A 21,868-nucleotide genomic window follows, 5' to 3' on the forward strand; every position below is an offset into this window, starting at 1 on the left:
GGCCTGTCAATGTTACTTTATGGCCAGAAGGAAATTCTTGAGCCAGAAAATGTCTAATTTGAACAAAGAATTCACAAGAGATGTTTCTCTCCACCAGCCTCCAAAGACATTACTCCTGCAAGGATAGAAGAAGGAGGAATAAGGTAGCAAGCCCTACAGAAAAAAGACTTAAGATGAATGAGTTAATATTTTGTATTAAAGGGCCTGGAATGGAGACTGGCACAGAGGGCTTTTTTAGTATTTGTTAACTGAATGGATGAATAATTGCTAGAGTACATGATATAACAATTTTGAGTTCTAAAAGAAAATTACGTTTCCTACCTTCAACAAAATGAAATGTCTTAAAAATACTATGAAAAGGTGCATGTAAATTTAACACATTAAGTGAAAAATCAGAATATATATTGTATCTAAATTACAACTATGCTTATTTAAAAAAAAGTATGTGAAAAAAATGATATGTGTATATGCACAAGACCTGGAAGGGAAAATGGCAAAATCAGAAGTTTGATTTAGGAATAAATAGTCCTATGGCTGATTTTTCCTTTTAATTAAATGTTAACATTCAAATGTACTTTGAACCAATCTCTACTGTAGCATTTTCATTATTCTAATGCCATTTATTGACGTACTAGTTTCTTTGCCCAAGCCCTGAGCTCCATGCTGACAGAGACACCAACTAAGTCATCTTTACATTTCCAGTGTTTGGCACAGGGCCTTCTGCTTAGATAGGGGTCATCCATTGCATTGGTTGAGAACTTGGGTTCTGGAGTGAGACAAAGCTGAGTTCAAATTCAGAGTTGTTACTTAAAAACAGTGTGATCTAAGAGAAATTGCATAAGCTCCGTGAGCCTCAATTCACTCACACGAAAAGTGGGGAAAACAATGGTACCTACTTCATAGGGTTGTTTTAGTGATTAATTACGTAATTCACCAAAATCAATTTAAAAGAGTTAAATACTTAACATAAAGAGTTCTCAATAAATATTACATTTACTACTATTTACTGTTGTTATTATTACTATTTTTATTGTAAAATGAATTGTGTGGTATTGTTAGCACAAAAGACAACATTATTTTAAATGACAGTAACAGAATTATAACTCACTTCATGGTTATAAAAGTGTCCGTTTATAGAGGCCCTATGGTTCTGTCTGTCTCTTCTGTCCATCATTGGAGGTTTCATCCTTTTTCTCACCAGGGTTGCTTCACTCATGGTTCTATAGAGCAATGGAGATTCTGGGTCTTTATCTGCATGGGGCTCCAGAGTGCTACTGTGGTAAGATAAGTAACCTGGGAAGAATAAAGATGATGAGCCCATATCATTTAGCTGCCCACCTCTGAATCCTGGGTGATTTGTAGATGTATGTCATAAGTAAATATGTAGAAAAGCAATAGAATGTAATTCTCCTAAACCGTGAAGAAATAGCAATGTTCTTGTGTAAGAATGAAATCATCTGGCAGCATTTGTGTTCCATTTTACCTTGAGATTTTAAATAGTTTTCTTTTATAATTAACGTATCATCAAGTGAGATAGTTCATCTTTTTCTAGCACTGGTGCTTAAATGCAAATAGATTTTTATGGTATCTTTGGTTCCAAATCTTTGAAATTTCTGGGTTTAGATGAGTGTTTCTGAAGGGCTAATTGGAAGGACCCTTATATAAAAGATGCCAAGAGGCCATAAGACTAAGATAAGGGGATCCTGGAGGGAGCATGATATTTCTTACAGAATCTGGGTTATAGAGACAGTGGAGGAGGCTGAATTGAAAATGGTTTGGAAAAAAATAACACGGAAGTTGTTGGTAGATCCAGGAAGATAATATCAGTAGGATACCCTTGTTCAGTCTGACGTCAGCTTGGTAATATCAACACCCAGGAACAGGAATCCTGCTCCCAGCCTCAGTCATCAACTCTATAGATAATAGGAAAACCCAAATCCATGTAGAATATAAGATATAACAGCTGACACTTAGCAGAGTCTCAGTAAATGACAGCTACTAATATCATTATCACTATCACATCATCAGTATTATTATGACTACTGATGCCACATGCCATTGGACCTGGCATTTTCCCATTCATATGTCAAGCTTGTTATAAACTCATTTGACATACAAGCAGATTTCTCTCTTTTTAAAATAAATGCTTGAAACAACTCTATCAAATATAAATAGTAACTCCAGGATATTTCTGAGAAGCAATATCAGAAAGATATAACTAAATAACTAAAATGTTCAACTTCTAAAGAGATGTAGAATTCTATCTGAGGGTTGTGATGTAATTTGAAAAGTTATTGAGCATAACAAATGACCCTAACCCTTGGGGAAAATATTGAACAATTTTGTGTATACAAACTTTATTCAAACCATTAGCTCTCTTTAATAAATCTAAATGACTTGATGTAATTTTTAAAAATCATCCTATTTTTATATAGTAAAGAAAGTTTATTAAATATCATATGAGTGCTGTAGTGACTTAAGTTAGTATGCTTCTAAGAGATTTTTTTTTGTTTAAATATAAGAGTTTATTAAGCAGCAGCATATAAAGTGTCAATTTCAGAGAAACATTTAGGATTTGTGATTTCAATTAGTTTTAAAAAAAAAGTTTCCCCATTAAAAAGAGTTTGATACTGACCTTCTTTGGAATCTATTGCATTAGACACTGGAATCTGGGTCCTGTCCAGGTCACTAATATTATAAAGATCATCAAATTCCCCCCAGCGTGTCATTCCCCTGAAAAGTAATAAATCTTGTAAGTGACATCAATTCCATTCATAATGAGGCCTATGCTGCTTTTCAGATTTACAGAATTAACAGTACTGTGGGCCTACGTAAGTAGACATATCATCCTAAATTATAATAATTTTATATTATTAAGATTATATTTATACTAGAATGGCCAGCATGTGTTTTAAATACTTGTGCTGAGCATATCTTGACACAATAACTTATTTGCATACTGAAATACAATGTCATATAGATTTTATAACAAATATGTTCAGATGGAATCAGTAGAACCAACATAATCCATGTTGTACAGATAGTTCAGGATGCTCTTAGGACAGTTTAGATACAAAGTGTTTATTCTGCCAACATGTGTTGAATTCTAATTGTATTCAAAGCCTTTTTAGGTAGAGTGGCCCTAAAATAACAAGACCTGGTGCCTGTCTTTAAGGCCCTAGACTCCCATGAGGAATGCAATTTACAAAGAAGGAAAGTATGAGAAACTTCTTTTATAGAAAATTAGCATTTGTATAGGACACTAATAATTTTCAATGCATTCTAATGCCCGGAGTAAAAACAAACAAACAAACACTGGCAACTGCTTGTTTTTACCACCTGGACCAAAACTCATCTTTATTTATCTGGCCTTAGACAAGGTGCTTATCTTCTCTGTGCCTTAGTGTCCTTATCTCTAAAATGGGGATGATAATAGTGTAAGGTAAGGATAGGGTTGTTGACAAGATTAAATGCGTTTATATGTATATAATTCTTGAAATAATGCCCTATACAGAATAAACGGTGTGTGTTAAGAATTATGACCATCCTCATCTTCATAATTGCCACCATCTCTGTTATTGCTTGGATCAGTCTTAGTCCTACTAAAAGCCCCTTCCATAATGTCTGATTTCCTTAGGACCAAGAAATATTCACCCACAGGGAATTTGTGCATTATCTCTACCCAGATGTCACTGGTTGCAAGAAAACAATGTTTATTCATAGTAGTAGTAATGAATATGAACAAACATGATCCTTTTCTTCCTTGATTTTTGAGTCCTTTTGAAGTCTTTTTACAATTTTTATATCATTTGAGCTTTATGAATAGCCTTATGAAATAGTTAAGATAATCCTAATATGTTTGTTAGTTAATTTTCCAGTAAGCTCTACTATCCAGCATATAACCACTCAAAGCAAACATCATATAGCTATTACCTATAGTTTTTGGACTTTTAACTCAAAACAGAATTTTTTAGATCCTAATTCAGAATCTAGTTATTCTTATGGTAGATAAAAGTATCCATATTTTTCCACTCTATAGATTAATAAATAAAAATAGGCAGATGTAATTATCATGGGAAGAGTGTTAGAAATGGAAAAGACAAAATACAGAAACTAAAAAGGCAAAACAATCTGTTACTATTTCATATGGGGGAAGATAGAATGCTCAAGATTGCCAGGCTCATGATAACTATAAGTTCTTGGTTATCCTGGCATGCTTGACACCTGTTCTCACTTTCTTACAACTTAATGTTGTCACACAATTACCAGGGGACAAATGTGGCTCAATATATGCAGTGTTTAGGGCCTCATTCTTCCCTACCATCTTAGTGGAAAACACCAGTTTTCAGCTCAGGATTGTGCAATTTGAAGTGTCACTACATACAAATGTGCATATGTCTAAACTTGAGGGCTGTTATTCAGAGTTTTCCAAAGAAAATGGGTTAGAATTTTACATAATATGAAATAGTTTAACTTGCCCAAGCACAGAACTGTTTGCATTGCTCTGACCAAGGTTCAAAATGTTTACTATTAGCAAATAAACTGTGGGAGGTTTTTCTAATGAGTTGCAAAATGAAAAGGAAGTAGAAATTTGATAGACAAATACAATGCAGTCACTTCTCTACCTTCATTGTAAGAAAGAGAGAGTACTATTGATGTTATTCAAATGTACACCTGTCCAGTTTCTGCTCTTTATGTCATTCTGCCACGACTTGTCCAAACTGTGCCAAAGCTAACTTGAAAGAAAAAAGCAGAAATGAACACTGGCACAAGTAAACATAACCTTAATAAGGCTGGTTTTCATTAGTGAAAAATATCCAAAACAAAATAGTTGGGCCAGGTATGAGAGATCAAAATACTGCCCATGGAATTATTTCTATGAAGGATCACAAGTGGTGGATAAAGGAGCACAAAAATTCTCGATCATAATAGGCATGGGAATAATGGTACAGACTGGAGAATATAGCCAATGATTCTGTCACATCTTCCTGTGTTGGCAGATAGTAGCTGTATTAGTTGAGGGGAGGATTTAATAATATGGGTAATTGTTGAACCACTGTGTTGTATATTTGAAGGAACCAATATAAGATTGTATACAACAACAGTTCAATAAAAAACAAATGAACAGACAAAAACATTGTATGGTAACAGATGGTAAAAAAAAGAAACTGATTTTATTTTTAAGCTCTTACTACTCCCATTAAGCTGACTCAGCATGACTCATTTCAAAGATAATGAATACCAACTAGAAGGACACTCTAGTGATTCTCTTTCAGGGTAAACTGACAGTCTGCAGCCCTTGCTGTGCTGAGCATACACCTCCCACCTCTGTGATTCCACATCTATACCCTGCAGACCTCCCACCTGTCACCTGTGAGAGCAGGAGACTATGTCCTGCCACAGGAGCCCGGAATGCAATGGGAGCATGAGGGGTGTCCCAGGGTGAGGTACCTGTCCATTTCTTCACACAATTCCATTCAAGGTTCAGCATTTAAACAGATGCCACCATAAGGGTGGCAACCAGAGTGAGGGGCTCCAGGATTGGACTGAAACCAGCACTAGGACCTTAAATGGCTCTGCACCCCACTAAGAAGCCAGGGGCCAAGGAACAGCCATTCCTAAATTATGTTACACCCTCCTGCTAAGCATTCAACTGGTTTCCACAAAGGGTCCATGGCCAATTAATCACAACTGAATGTTATCTTGCTCTCATGTGTGAGAGGAGTAGAATCTTTTCCCAATACTTCTCACCCACCAGAAAGATCTGATACACTTTAAGTGTGCCCTTCACTTCAAATGTTCTCCCAGTAAGTCTCATTACTGTGGCAAAAGGCAAGCAAAGTTTTCTAGGAAATTCTTTCTCAACTCTAAGGGAGATCTTCCTGTTTGATTCACAGCAATGTTCGGATAAGCAATGAAAAATGCAAATGATTCTGTGGATGGCCCACTATGAGAATATTAATTTATAATCTGCCACAGTATATGGAGGGGCATCAATATTACCTTGTCCACCTGGGCTCTTGAAGGTCATCCTAAGATTCAGGATTTCTAGGAACAAATGCTCTGAATTTTATTTTGAAAAATTAAAAAATATTTGGATAGCTATTCAAAGTTATGATGACTTAATGTGATAATACAAGTACCTTACTGCACCTCCTTGACATCTTCCCTTCATGTTACATACTTACCAAGTTTTCATTATTCAAAGAATTAAAATGCATAGAAAGTAGTTGGCTGCTCAGAGAACTTTGCAGTGAGTTCTTAGATAATATGAAGAATGATACTAATTTTGCCAAGTTCATATCTCATACAGTTTTCTAAAAGCAGAGCCCAGGGGTAATTTCTCCTTTTAAATGATGTGCATAGTCATTCTGAATCACTGGCCCCATTCAGTGTTCTTGTACCTGAAGGTGAGGGATCAGGGCTTCATCAGGCTGCGTATGTCTGTGGCCTCCCTGCTTCGTGGTCAGTGGAGAGACAGTTCTCACACAGAGCAGAGGTACTTTACCCACCAGGCTTCTGGGGCCTTCTTTCAGTATTTTTTGAATCCCCTCTTTGTGGCACTGCTGAGCATTGGGATAATAAAGAGGAACAAGGCTCCCTACCCTCATGGAGCTCTTAGGCATAAAAGTGCAATTAATGGTATGCTCTGTAAGTGATATGCAAAAGTTATCAGTGCATCTAGTACAAACTGATGAGTCAGAAAAGGCTTTCTGTTTCCTGCCTGGAATCTCAGCGAATTGGTAGAAGAGAGGTAGGCAAAGGAGTGTTGAGAAGCAGGTGGTCTTCCAGGTTGAGTCAGGAAAGTAAGATACTGCACAGTATGTGTAGGGAATTAAAAAATGTTCAGAATTGCTGGAGCATCAGGTTTAAGAAAGACTGGCATGGTGCACATCCTGGTGGGGCTCTAGTTTTTGCCACAGGAAAAGTGGTGCTCCCCTCAAGATGATATCAGTTTCCTTTGGTTATGGCCAGAGATCAGGCTGAGGAAAAATCCTGGCAGCTCCCTTTCTCTCCTCTCTTCTGCCAGAATTCCAGCTCTAGTTAGGGATGGGAGCATGGGTGAGGAGAAGCTTGGTGCCCCATGTATAAGGAGGTCTTGTAAAGCAAGAGAAGTTGGAAAGTCAAGAACTAAAAATTAGGGGAAGGGGGGATTGAGGAAGAAGACAGAAAAGATGTATGTGCATGATTCCTTCTGGGAATACTTATTAATTTTTATAAAACTTGTAAAGAATAATGAAAGAATAATCAATTAGCCCATCTAATTGATTTAAGGTATGGTTGCATAAACTCAGAGAGAGAACTGTTCTGTGCATTTATTGAGCTCCAAATGCAGTTTGCACACAGCATCAGGACAATCAGGTAGAGCACAATTACGTCTCCTTTCCAGAAAGCAGGAAGAGCCCTTTGTTCCAAGAAGAGGAAAGATATAAACTTTATTCCCAGGACCAGTGATATCTTGCCTTTGTTTTATCCTTTCTAATGAAGGAATAGTGGGGGCTTCCAGGAGAGACGCCATACAGCACAGACATCAAGAGCACAAGCTCTGGAGCCCATAGATCTGAGATCCAGTCCAGTTCTGCTACGTGGTAATTGGGGATCTTGTATGAATTATCTAATCTCTCAAACCCTGTTTTCCAAACACCTGCTTCCCAGAGTTGCTGGGGAGATTAAAGGAGACCGTATAAGCATTAGCATTCCCATCTTTCAGAGCACATATGCAGTAAAGGTAAATTTAAGCATTATCTTCTAAGGAATCAAAAATATGAAAGCTAGCTTACCTTTTGGAAAAGACATCTGGTGACTTCAACACAGTAAAAGAAGGGATTTGCTTCTCATCTTGTATTTTCAGCTGTATTGGCCGTTTTACTCCCCAGAAAATATCCAACATTCCTTCAACAATTAGTTTACCATCTCCAGTCTAGGGAAGAAACAGTCACATCTCAAACATTGTTTTTGTATTATTTAGAGAAGGTAAATATTGTAACATAAGGTGTAGAAATTAAGTCTGTAAGATGCCTTAATAGATAAAAAAATAAATTGCTAGTTAGGATTTGTTTGATTTTTCAATTTATCTACAAAATAATTCTACTTTTGAAACTTATTTTTGAGAATAACCATAACCAGCAAACTCATAATGGTAAAAACATGCCCACCAGAGGGCATAGTATGTTAAAATGCTTTCTGAACTCTGATTTTTAAATTAAGTGGAAGTTTTGTTCTGTAATTGTTTTAATTCAAAGCAGAACTAAACACTATACTAAACTAGAAATCAGAAGAGCAGCTATTGACATATTTAATGGCTGTTTCCTCATTTCTCAACAGGAAAAATTTAACTCACAAAGTTATTATGCAGAACAATTAAAATAATGTAGGTAAAAGCACAAGGTAAAATGTATAACTGAAATGATATTTTTGAACCAATTAATAACATTTGAGTTATTTCTTTAAGTTGGAAATATTAAGAAGAAGGGAAGTCCAGGCAAACAAAGAAAAATTAGCAAGCATGGATTGAACACTTATTCTGACAATGTAAATATTACTACCAAGGCACAGTCCTGTAGAATTTTTTTCTAATCTATTTTTCTCTTGTATATGTAAACCTTTCTGTTATTAAGGTAATAATATAATTAAGGTGATTATAGAAAATATGGAAAACATAGAAATTAAGAAAATATAGAAATTTTTAAAAAATTAAGTTTTTAGAAAACATCAGTGACCCAATTCTTATTTGAGAGTGTAATGAAAACTCCAGATTCTGGAATCAGACAGACCTGTGTTTCAGCTCTGGCTGTGCCACTTCCTAGCTGCCAAACACCTTTAAACCTGAGCTGCCTCTCCTGAGGAATGATAGTGGTTATATCATAGGACCAGGTGTTTAATATGTATTCAGTAAACATTATTGTTTATTATTTCTTTAGCTGTTAAACCTACTTTGGAGTCACTTCTGAAACAAAGTTTTTTGCTCTTTCTCCCACTCTTGAGTTCACATTTCAGATTATTGAGAGATCGGGTTCCCAATCAGGTTTTAACAACCAAACATAATTTGTTCCTTGAAATGGCAGTATGCAATGCAGAGTCTACATTTTAGTTGTCAGTGTGTAGTTTTCCTTTTTTTTTTTTTACCTAATTATACTTCAGTTAACTCCTAACATCAAAAACTCATATAACTGCTCTTCTGAGGTTATCTAATTCTTGCTTTCAAGAAGAAATACTCCAGCTCTTACCAGACAATGCTGTATTCTCTCCTGTAAGGAATATCAGAATATTGTCTTATTTCAAAAGGTATCTCCTTAGAGATTAACTAAATAAGTTACCCTGAAGGCTTGTTTACATTTATCTAATCTCACTGTCTCAGTCCTTAGGCCTCTTCTCTTCTAGATCTCCACCAACATCCCCGATGATCTCAAAGATCCTATATGCCATCCATGAACTAACAGCTCCTGAATTTATATCTCCATTCCAAAGCTTCCGCCTGAATCCAGATGTCAAGCTGCCTACTTGGCATCAAACAATATGTTCCTAATTAACTCTTGATCATTATCCCATAAGTATTTTCTTCTCTAAGTCTTCCCTACCTGGGTAAAACAGCACCTTCATGCTTCTAGTTGCTTAGGCCAGGAATTTTAAAGTCACCTTTAATCTTTCTTTAGTACTCAACACCAGTGCATCAGTGAATCCTACTAGCTTTACCTTAAAAATATATCCCTAAAATGGCCACACTCATCACATCCAGTACCACGACTCCGGCCCACACTACTGCCATTGTCATTGTTTACCCAGATGACTGCAGTAGTCTTCTTTCTGGCCTATCTCGTTCTTCTCTCGCCCTTCCATATATTCTCAGTAGCAAGAGATCCTTTTAAAATAAATCCTTTGAGATAATGTCACTGTTCTACTCAAAACTCCCCAGTGGCTTCCCATTGCATTCCAAGCACAGGCTAAAGTCTTCACAATGATCTTCGGGACCCTTCATACCCTGGCACCTCCCCTGTCAGTCATGTCTCCAGCTTCATGGTCCGCTGATTCCCATCCCCCCCCAAGGGTCCTGCCACACTCACCTCCCACACCGTCCCTCGGTTACACCAGCTGGGCTCTGGGCTTACATTCAGGCTTCCCTCTTCTGCCTGAAATGCGTGTCCCACAGACTTCTGCAGGGTGTGCTCCCTCACATCGTTCGGTCCTCCATCAAGCGCTCCTTTCCCTAAATTCCACTTAGATTCCTGAGCCTTGTTCCCCACTTTGCTACACTCCACAGCCCGTGTCACCAAATGCCTTACCACACATTTTACTTTCTTGTTTCCAGTGTGTCTACTAGAATGTAAGCCTCGTAAAGACACAACATTCTGTCTAGTTTTTTCATTGCATTATTTCCAGCTTTTAGAAGAGTGTCTGGCACATGGTAGACAATAACTATTTGTTTAGTTAATTAATCAGAGATTAAGAAAGTACTCTATCCTCCATGGACTGCCAGATCTGGATCTAAGTCAGAAGATCTGGAAATTCTGGATCTAAGTCTATTGACCTGTGAGTGAAGATGGAAAGACTTAGCAATATGAGAGCCTTATTGGGTAATTAACATAATTTAAAAAAATTAAATGACTTTTGTATTGTCACTTGAGCCCTGATTCACAGAATTGGAAATGACATCTCAACCTAACTATTCATAACATTAAAATTCAAACATTTTTCTAAGGAAACAAACTTTTTAATTTCATGAGTTTTGTGGAATCTATTGAATTAGAATCTTTTTCTTAAAGTTTTGAACTTTTCCTAAATTATATATTTTTATGGTTATTTTAGAAATCTAAAATCATATATAACATAATAACAATATACTTTAGAGATCTAAGATATAGGGCAATATTGAAATAATTTTAAATTAGGTCCAATTATTTATAAAGGAATTAGTTCCTTCCTTCTTCTGTATATTATTACATTTGGGAAGGTAATTAAAATATCCATTCAAACTAAATCATTGAAGCTCACTAGTAAAATTCTGAGTAGTTTATAAATTTCCTTTTGTCCCATCTGCAGATTTAAGCCAAATCACAGTGGCCTAAGATAATTTCTGTTCCCTCTAGTTTAAAAAAATTTAAGTCAGAGGTAGAAAATTCTAATAATCCCTGTGATCAGGGAGATATTGTAAAGATGTGGAGTGAGCCTGTTAGAATACAAGACTGAATGGAGAGATGAGGCATTCAAATTAAAAAAAAAAAAAAAGAAAGAAAAAAGAAAAATCTAAGGCCAGTTTGTACACCTCCCAATTAGAACTCTTTCAAACTGTTTCTTTAGCATTTTCGGATTTGTTATTATGACATACCACACACTCACTGAAATCTGATTCATTTTAGTAATGAAGTCACACTCTTACAGATACAAGTCATAATTTTTTTGGACAACCCCCCAGTGGTAGAGACATAAGATATCTTCAAATTTTCTCCATTACAAACAATGTCATCATGAACACCCTTCTCCCTGCACCCTGGTGCACCTGTAAGAAAGCATTATGATGGATTTCTAGTGGAATTGCTGTTTAAAAGGTATTTATATGCTGTTTGTAAAATACAAAGCAAAAATGTCATTTAAAGTATTTTAAAATGTTTTCCTATCCCAAAAACTGCTTGGAAAGTCAGAAGTTCCAGGATTGGGCTTTCATGATAGAGTCTAAAAATAAAATCACAATCAAGTTAAAGATTCACCTGTTTCTCCAGACCTCTTGTGCTGACAGATTATAGATTCTAACTCACCCTGACTTCTCTATACCTTTATGGAATTTTTTTTCTATGAATCAAACTGTATTGCATTTTTTTGATGGGCTTACCTGTCCATATGAAATGTGCAGATTTTTCTGGTCTCCATAAAAAATGTTATAGGTCTTCAATAATGAATTAAGTTGTTCCCTTAAAAAAATGTTACATTCAGTTATAATCAGTTTTAGGCTCTTTACCAGTGAAAGGCAGCGGTAGTGCTTTCAGTTATAAAGGTATGAAATAGAAAGAAATGGTTCAATGGAATTTTTATTCTGTCATTTTAACATAGATCATTGAAAACTGAAGCCACCTTAAGACACCAATAAATGCTGAAAGGGCTAATTCATACAGAAAGTACCAGAGAAGGGAAAATGACTGAGGGCAAAAGTGGTGAGGAGAGTGTCTCTAACAGGAGACAGCCACGAAAGAAAGATTTTTAGTTTGCAACATTTAACCCACCTAAGCTAAGCACCTAATGTGTGTCTGTGCTTCCAGTGGGAATTTGGCAATAGTCAAGAGTCAAGGAATGGTCACTTCTCCTGAGTTTCTTTTCCTTCATGGCAGGTGGGCTCTGCCACACCTCAATCCTCTCTGTGCCACCAGAGCTCAAAATGCTTATCCTACCTAACCTGCTGGTCCAAGCCATTGTCCTCACCAGGATTTTTACAATAGTCTCCTAATATCTCCTGGTATCTCTAGTCTGTTATAACAGCAGGAGTTATTTTGGCACAAACCTGATCATCTCTCTCCTTGCTTCACAAACTCTCTGATATCTTCCCATTATTTGGAATAAAAGCCAACAATCCATCCAATAACTTAAAAGGCCACATGTGATCTGGTCTGCTGTTCCTCTTTGATCTCACTTCCTATTGCTCTTCTTCACTCACTAACCTTTAGCCACTGGCCTCCTTGATGTTCCTGGAACACTCCAGGTACATTCTTACCTCAGGGCCTTTGCACTTGCTGATCCCCCTGCCCAGAATAATTTCGGCTCCCTTTCCCAACACTGTAACACTGTTGGTAGACTCATCTTTTTTAACCATTTACTAAAAGTCACCTTCTGAAAGAGTCTTTCTTGACCACCTAATCTAAAAGTTTGCCTTCTCCCAACATTCAAGTCCTGCTCTGCTACTTATTTCTGCCCCTTAGTTACCATCTAACCTTGTATATGTTTTACTTATGTGTCTTACATTCTGTCCCCCTCACTAGACTATAGCTCCATGAGAATAGGTTTGTATGTTTTGTTCATACCATATCCCATGTGCCTGCAGGAGGGCTTGGCACAGAGTAAGATCCCAACAAATGCTGGCTGAATGAAATGATCAGAGAAATTCTTATTCCTAAAGAATGAAATCTATCAAACACAGGTAGAAAACATTTTATATAAGCAATTTTATGGAGGAGAATCTTATGATATTAAATTTCCAAATACATCAATTGCTAAAATCTCTTTGATCCTCAATATCTGTCTTCCTCCCATGAGAGGGAATAATTTGGCTCCACATGGACATAAATTTGAGTCTAGTTTATTCATTTCTGTACTCTTAGTGCTTAAAGCAGAGACTTGCTCATAATAGGCTCTTATTAATAAATATTTACTGAATACCAAATGAAAGAATTCATGTATATTGATTCTTATGTTTGAGATCATGTAAACATACCCTTCCACTTGACTTTTCTCACTTGTAATTTTTGATGTGCACATTTCCAAGGGGCAATACATTTCACACAATCACCACATAAAAAAGTTCTACAGAATTCTCCCATGCTATAATTCCATTTCCCAACTGGGTTACTTTAGAATTTTAGTGTTAATGAACATTTTTTTTCTAAATATCATTAAGCACACAAGGGATTTTATTCCTTGGAATCATTGCTATAGATATTTGCTAAAAATTGTACTATTGGTAAGGAGCATGACATGTTTATAGCTCTCATTACTGGCTGCCAGGGCAGATACAGAAATTTATGGTTCACTTAGGATGTAACTCCTGATATGCTGCGCTGTGAAAGCTGTTATTAAAGCAAATAAATTTTTATATAATCTTATTCCCAGCTTCTGCTTCTGATAAAAGTGTACAATAAAGTATGGTACAAATATTCTCCAAAGTACTTACCTCAGGGCCATGTATAATTAGAAGAATTATTCTCTGAGAACAAATTACTTGGAAAATGTTTCTGTACCTGAACTAAACCTCACTAAATCTTCCTCCACAGAACTCAGTCTCCAAATGACCCAAGGAGTCAGCAAACAGTGGTCCAGGGCTGCCTGTTTTTGTAAATAAAGTTTTGTTGTAATACAGCCACAATGTGTTGCTTAATGTCTATGGCTGCTTTCCTGCTATAACTGCAGAGTTAAGTAGTTGTGACAGAAACTATATGGCCCTCAAAGCCAAAAATATTTATTATCTAGAGCTTTACAGAGACAGGTGACCAACTCATCAAACAAGTGTAATACAGGGTAACCAAATATCACAGCAGTGTTCCATGTTTTATTCACCACAGGTAGGATCTTTCTGAGTATGAATGTCACTTACAAGTATTTTGGAGTGTGGAAGAAGAATCAAGCTCAGAAAAGGTTTGGAGACAAAACTAGATAAATTAATGGTGAAATAAAGTGAAGAATGAGAAGAATAATCACAAGTTAGTGGACAGATATAGCAATGGTGAATGCACTATCTTAAAACATCACATTTTAGTAGTATGTACTTTATTGGAGGAACTGTTGAAGATGATTACTTTACATCCCTGATGAAACAATGAAAAATCTAATACAACAGTGGGAATAAAATGTAGCCTGCAAGATTCAAATTTGACCTGTTGGCATTAGAAACATAAGGAGCTGTGGAGTTATGGTCAAAATGATCTTCTCTATTTGCTGCCTGATTCGAGTATGTCCTCTAACAGAAGGCCTGTACTAAGAGTCATTCCTTCATGCCGTCAGTACTTGAGCACAATCGAGAGGCTTCAGTCACACTCTTAGAGAAGATGAGAGCTTCAAGGAATAGTGAACAAGGGAGGGTAAGATCCAAACAAGAGTGTGAGGAGTCACAGAAAACATTAAGAAGGACATATAGCTATTTTTACAGCCCTTGTGGAGAAAGCTCAAAGAGTTGGGATTCTAACAGTATACATGCAGAACGGAGGGTGTGAGCAATGAGCTGAAGAAGCAGGCAGGAACATCATGAACATTTAAGAAACTGAGAATTCAGGCTGCAGGCAATGGGCAGCGACTGAAGGTTCTAGGCAAGAGGAAGACATCATGATGCTAAGGGTCACTAGGGAGCTTATGAAAGACATTTTGGGATAAGACAAGGTGGAGACAGCAAGATGAGTGTGGCCACTGCACAACTATTGGAGCAGAGGGGCAGGAGCAGGGCTACGTTCCATGGACAAACACCCCACATATATAGAAGGCTCTAAAGGCTAGAAAGGACCTAAAATAAGGATAGGGGTTATATGGTTTAGGAAATCAAAGGAAATCACTAGGGTGTTATCTAGGCAGTCCCTAGTCAGGAGAGGGGTCACTGATTTAATAGATATGGACTTGTCAGTGGTAATTGTAACAAATTTTTTTAGGGTCCATTTAAATGTTATATGTAGACCTACCTCCCTGACAAAAAAGGAAAAGAAAAGGTGCATCTGTGCATCTTTTCCTCTCAGTACCAAAGAATGCCCTACCCAGACTAAACCAGACTTGTTTAGCAACTGTTCAGTTGCCCTAACAAAATGATAGAATGGGTGATGAGAAATGGATTCCATATTCAGTCTTCTTAGTTTACAAATCTGTGGTGTCTAGAAGCCACAGGGATTCCCAAGATGTAGACACAAGTTTCAAACAGCCTGTATACCTTATGTATGATATGTGACATTGATTTTCTAAGAGGATGGCTTTTTGGAACATGAAATACTGCATCATAATACATAGTGAACTTTAAAAAAAATCACACAGTGTAGGATATGGATAGTGTTTTTACAAACTAAGGAATGACAAACTTACAATAAACTGGACTTCCAGGTAAATGGACACATAGAATTATAAGTTTCTCCAGGACGGCAGCTGGCACTATGCATTGGCAGAGCAGAGAGAGGATCTGAGAGATGCTGATGGACACCCAGAATTATTCATTACAGCTCCTGGAAGAGAGCTAGCCATGGAGAAACTTAACATGGGGGGTCACAAGTATCAGGGAAGGAAGCAGAGGATGACCCAGGGCTTCTGCTCCTTTAAGGCTCCGGGCTCGGTTTTCATGAGTAATAATGAATCAGAGTTAACTGTAAAATGCTTAGGTGTACTTTGCACTTTCTGGCCTGAATTGCAGCTGCTCAGCAGATTGGAATTACCCACATTCTGATGTTTGTCATGAATAAGGGACTTAGAAATGCCTTCCTCAATCTTATCACACTATTTGGCTGGCCAGAAGCAGCAATTTTTAAATAATTTTATTGAAGCATAATATGCACGCACAGTGGACCACATGATCAGTGGTAGTGAGTTATTCCCTGTATCCAAAGATGGAATGGATGTCAAATATTTGTAATAAGAGTTCTCTCTCTTCTTTTGGTAGTGATTTACAGCATAATTAAGTGTATATCCGATCACTTTCTTGGAAACCAAAACACTCAGTCCCATTCTTTACTAAATGGTTCTTAAAATGTGGATCCACTAAAGGAATACTGTTATATGCTGTAACCCAACACGAATGTCAGAGACTGACACATGACGCAAAGTAAACGTCAGAGGAAAATACAGCCTGGTAGCCACCAAAATACTATTTGGCTACGACTGCACTTTCTGAGTTTCTGTTACTCTTGTCTCTTAGACACTTGAAAACTACTCAGGCTCCAGACCAGGCAGCCACTGAACTACACCATGGTGGCCGCAGAGAAACAGCATTCTGATATGTGAGTCGCCACGTTTATATGCAGAAAGAGATTTTAAATTTTGATTCTCTTCAAAGAGATGAAAAATGGAGGCAGAATAAAAATGGTAACTTGCTCTTACACATTTTTAGTTCTCCCCCTCCCACTGATTTTGTTCATAATGGTATATTTTAGCAATGAGATTAACAATTTCATGGTAGGCAAAAAAAGCTGAGTTTAAAACTTTATGTATGTTTAAAAGATAACTATGAATTAAACATGTAAAGGTAATAAATTGATCATCTGCTGGGAATTAAGACTGTGGTTTATTTTATGTGTTGTAGTTCTACATACTTTCCAAACTCTCTATAAGTACATAATTCATTTATAATATTTTCATAATTTTACTTCCATAAAAACATAATATAAACTCCTATACGTTTTTGGAAAGGTGGAACCACAAAATATGAGAGCAAGAGAAAAGAATAAGTAGGGTGTTATTACTGAGTCATTTGCCAAGGCACACCATCATTCCACATTACTGATTCCTGCAAGCAGCAGAATTCTCTTAACCCACATTAACCATCATTACTGTCAACTTGAATCCTGAAATTAAAATTGCAAACTTCTGCAGCCTCTCTTTCATCAGCAGCCATGAAGCTCCAGATCTTTTTGCTTTTGGCCTCTTCTGGCTCAAATGATGAGGAAAGAAGACTGCCTTTTAAGCTTTGCATAGAGAGCTTGCGCAGCTTGCAAAGCAGGCTATTCACATTTTAATTGCAAATGAGGGGACTGGGTTCCACCTTTGAAGCTGAGAAGTTGGGAGGGACCAGGAGAGGCAGGCTATCTTGATTGCACTGAAAATGCAAACCCTGAATTATCAGGGAATCTGAATTTGTCTGACTCTCCTGACTTCCTTGGAAGGGGCTGCCCTTTTTGACAAGGAAGGGTTTCTAGCACTGCGAGCAACTCTGCCACAGTATCATGAATCATTGCTGGTGGCTGCAATGATGGGACCTGTGATTTGCTTGCTTTGTTCTTCCAGCAGCTCTAGCCAAGACCCTAACTCCCTCTTCACTGCGGACAATCACTAGTAAGAGGAGTCTGGGGACATTCATGAAACCAATTAGTGATCTGACCACTAAGGTAATATAATCAGAATCATCTCACCTCCACCACATGACCACCCTCTGGCTGCTTTTGGCCATCTTGTAGTTTTCATATTTTCTGGAGCATTCATTTTTTTTCAAGATTACCCCTGTGGAAAATGGCCCTGGAGAGCTGTTAATGGATAGAAGTGTCAGCATCTCTCAGGTCCCCAACTCCCTGAACTCAGATAAGAACAAAATGATTAAAATTTAAGGCATAATTTCACAATACTAAAAAGAAACTTGAAATGAGGGGCTAGTTGGTAGATGCAAAACAAAGAAAATACCCCAAAGCATTTTTTGATTTTAAAAACTCCACTGTTTAAGAGAGGGGCTTTAGCTACTCAGAACAATGTTACTAGATGTTGATAAGACATAGAAGAGGGTATAAAAGAGGAGAAGGAAAGAAGGATTGTATCATTTACTAAAATGTTAGTACTTTCTAAGAAAACAGGAGTGTGCCCCAGATCCAATATCTGACTTTTTAAGAGAAGCCCTTTATTAAGGTAAATGTCAGCATGTGATATTTTAATACATTAGCATGCTCTCCAGCAACTTCAAAGGAGGGGAGACTCATATTTATTGCCTTTCCCTCTATGGTGTGGCTACTGAAGATTGTATGAAAAAGGCTTTTTAAAAAATCACAAGCTATTATTCCAGCTGGTGGCTGAAATGAGCTGCTTCCATATCAGACCGTGGTTTCTGTTATCACATGCCCCTGACTCCCTAGGCAGCGCAGCCCAAGCAGCTCACAGACAGGGAAGAAAGAATGAGGCAAGTCTATGCTCTCTAATCTCCTTCTTTGGCCTGAGACACTAAGACGAGTGGTCTCTGGCTCACAGCCCTAACACATGCTATTTGCAAATCAGTACCATGTTTTATATATCTATTCTCATCCAAACTAGGGACTTGAAAACACTCCCACTTTGGTGAAATAGTGTGTTTCTTGTAGCTAATTGCTGCGGAGAGAACAAAGAAAATTCTAAACAGAAATCTCAATAATGGGAAGGATTCAGCCATGTGAAGAATCAAGGAGAGTGTCCCAAGCAAGAGAAGCAAGTGCCATGTCTCATGCAGGACTAAGCTTGGGATGTCTGAAGGACAAAAAGAAGGGAAGAGTGGCTCACGATGAGGTTCTCAAGGTCTCCAAGCTGGATCGCATTGGGCTTTAGAGACTCCTTATGGGAAGGAGTCTGCAGTAGGAACCTTTGTATTCCTCCTTGCAACAGGAAGGTTCAAGCAGGATACTGTGACCTACAGAATAAGGGCCATTCTGCTGCTGGGGAGAAGGACTATAAGGACAGGGTATGGAAGCAGGTAGCTCGGTTCGGAGGATGCTGCAGTTGTCCAGGCAAGAGACAGTGGTGCCTTGGTCTAGATGGTGAGAAGTGGTTGGATTTGGGAGGTGCTGCTGACTGGGCTTCTGTGGGGCTAGTATAGAGATGAGGGAATGGAGCAAGTAGGGGGGTATCCAGTTTATACTGGGGTCTTACTTCTCAGTCTTCTTGAGTTAAACTTTCACTTCAGGATTTTTTAAATACAAGCCTTAAAAGTTTTTTTTCAAGCCAGTTGAAAAGTAAACACAGGTGTGCCACAGAACACACCACCAGTAGTTACTGGAGCCAAGGCAGGCTGGCTGTAGAATAACACCGTGTGTGTGTGAACAGCTGGTGGCTTTTGTGCTCACTGAGGATGGCTACCTCGACCTCAGTCTGATGTCTCTTGTTCCCTTGGGAGACAGAATGAGCTAGCTATTCTGTTAAGGAAGTCTTTCAGTTATTTTACTGGTATGCCTTCCAGCCCCTTGGACCATTGGGATTGTAGAGTGCCTTAAACCCAACAGGTGGTCAGTGGTCCTCAGGCCGTACACATGGGCAGGAGCAAAAGGCAGGAGCCTCCCTGCCACGCAGGCTCCTCCAGGGCTCTTCTGAAACGCTGCCAGGACTTTGACCACAGGTTCTCCTACCATTTGAAAAAGATGCATTAAGCAACCTCCTTGTTTCTCTTCTGAGCATCCTCCATCTATTCTCCACACTCTACACAGAGTATATGCATTGTTTCTAAACATCACCTGCCTTGCTTAACATCCTTAAATGTCTTCCCATTGCTCTTGGGATGAAAAACCAAAATCCTTACAACCAGCCAAGTCCTGCTTGGTCTCTCTTCCTCCTTAGCCTCCTTTCAAGAGATGCTTTTCCCTGTGTCCTTCCTCAGCCACACTGGGTACAGTTTGCTTCCTGGAACTCTGCTCCCTCTGGCTGTAAGGATTTCAGGCAGACTCTCCATGTCAGGACTGCCCTCCTGCTCACTGCCTGAAACTTGTTAGCTCACTCTGCCTTCAGATCTCAGGAACCCCCTGCTTAAGCTAGGTCCTTATTCTCTCATAAAACTGTGTTGCTTTCCTTCTGAACACTTAGTTTATCCGGCCTTTAGACCAGAGGTTCTCAAAGTGTGATTCCCAGACCAGTAGAAGTCTGTACCTCTGGGGATCTTGTTAGACATGCAGATACTCACTCCAGCCCACACCTACTGAATCAGAAACTCTCTGCATCTTTAGTTTAACAAGCCCTCAGGTGATTCTGATGAAGGCTCAAATTGGCAATCTGCGGATTCTCTTGTCTGTTTTTGTTCAAAATTCCAGACTCCAGCTTCTAGTGCAGCTTCTGGCTCATGGCTCTTACTAATTACTTGTTTAGGGAATAAAATATAGAAAATTAAACACTGACTTATTTTTACAGGGGAAAAAAATATTTGGCCAGTGGAATTAACATATCCAGAAATTCAAGTGAACTGCACAAGTTAATATATCTATAGTGTCTCTGAATTTTTATTTTACAAGAGTTCCTGTTAAAATAGTTTTAGTGTATCTTGGGCAGACAGATGAGTTTATTGTTTTTTAAACAATAGGTAAATGTGGGATAAATAGATTTTATTTATTTTATTGGGAGTAACAATCATATTGATATGCTTAATGACTGTTGATAATACAGGCTCATTGAAAAATATCCAATATAAAGTAAAATTAATAAGTGACCTTTTCATGTGTCTGGGGGGACATTATTGACCTTTTTGGGACATAGTGACAGATCTGATATCCAATTTCTCATAATGAAAATTTCTTTTATTTTTCACCAGATCATCAAACATGAAAAATGGGAATTTTAAAATAAATTATTAAAGACAATCCCCACATAGAAAAAAAATTTCTCATTGTTAAAGGAGATGGTCCTAAACTTCTCTCAAACTTTTGCCCCTGGCTTATTTTAAGATCCTGAGTCCTTACAAAAATATGTCAGAGAGGGCCCCTTTATTTTTTATTAAGGACAAGAATCCAGTGGCCTTTAGGAGAGAGTTGCCCTCTCTTTTTAGACCTACCTGCAGGGCACACTGGGGCATGCAGTGTTTGCTCTAGTTCCTTGGATCAAGAGAAGACCCTGGCCATGGAGCCTGGGCAAACTCTGCCCTCTGGCTCTACTGGCCAAGTAGGAGCAGCCTCTGGAACACTGGCTCTTGTGCTGAATTTGTGCTCAGACGTGCGGGTGACTTATTCCTTTGAGCAAACAATGCCAGCCAAGCAAGAAACCATTTGGAATAATGCACTTTCTGCTAAAATTTATTATGCCATGCTAATTAAAGTTATTTACTAGGGACAGGAATGCACACATGCCTTGTGGACTGCTGCTGGAAGAGCTGCCTGCAGGGGTTTGTACGAAGTGTCTAAGTAGGAAAGAAAGTCTAACTGGTTCTGAGTGTGAGATCTGACCTGCACTCCCAAACTGGATTTGAATGTTTTTTCAAACACAGGGTTGGCATTTACTCACCTTTAAAGTACTCTGACTTCAGCCTAGGACTTGGACTGAAAATGCTTTGAAAGCAACCACATGGAACAACATATATATATATATATATATATATATACATATATATATATATATATTCTACATGAGCTGAGTTTTAAATATATATATATATTTAAAACTCAGCTCATGTAGAACATTTGCCATGTGAAGCATGAGAGCAGGTGATGACTCCAGGCAATGAAACAGCAACTGGAACCTTAGTTATTTGAGCATGAAGCTAACTTATGCCGACACCCTTCACCCA

At 38.0% G+C, this 21,868-nt stretch overlaps 1 protein-coding gene across 8 annotated transcripts in view; it reads right to left on the reverse strand.

Moving 5' to 3' along the window:
* The window catches only part of RASSF6 (Ras association domain family member 6), a 51,465-nt gene that overhangs the window by 12,237 nt on the left and 17,360 nt on the right, over positions 1–21,868 (reverse strand). For 3 of the 8 annotated variants that reach the window (XM_057502307.1, XM_036927538.2, XM_036927539.2), the window contains 5 exons: positions 13,938–14,022; positions 11,825–11,903; positions 7,782–7,921; positions 2,636–2,733; positions 1,109–1,293 (listed from right to left, as the gene is read on the reverse strand). In XM_057502307.1, coding sequence (XP_057358290.1) covers positions 1,109–1,293; positions 2,636–2,733; positions 7,782–7,891 — 393 coding nt within the window. In that variant the 5' untranslated portion in view covers positions 7,892–7,921; positions 11,825–11,903; positions 13,938–14,022. The remainder of the gene's footprint in view (positions 1–1,108; positions 1,294–2,635; positions 2,734–7,781; positions 7,922–11,824; positions 11,904–13,937; positions 14,023–21,868) is intronic. The other 5 variants (XM_057502306.1, XM_036927535.2, XM_036927537.2 and 2 more) reach the window with 2 other exon arrangements.

Source organism: Manis pentadactyla, chromosome 5 (genome assembly GCF_030020395.1).
Source record: "Manis pentadactyla isolate mManPen7 chromosome 5, mManPen7.hap1, whole genome shotgun sequence".
Lineage (NCBI taxonomy): Eukaryota > Metazoa > Chordata > Mammalia > Pholidota > Manidae > Manis > Manis pentadactyla.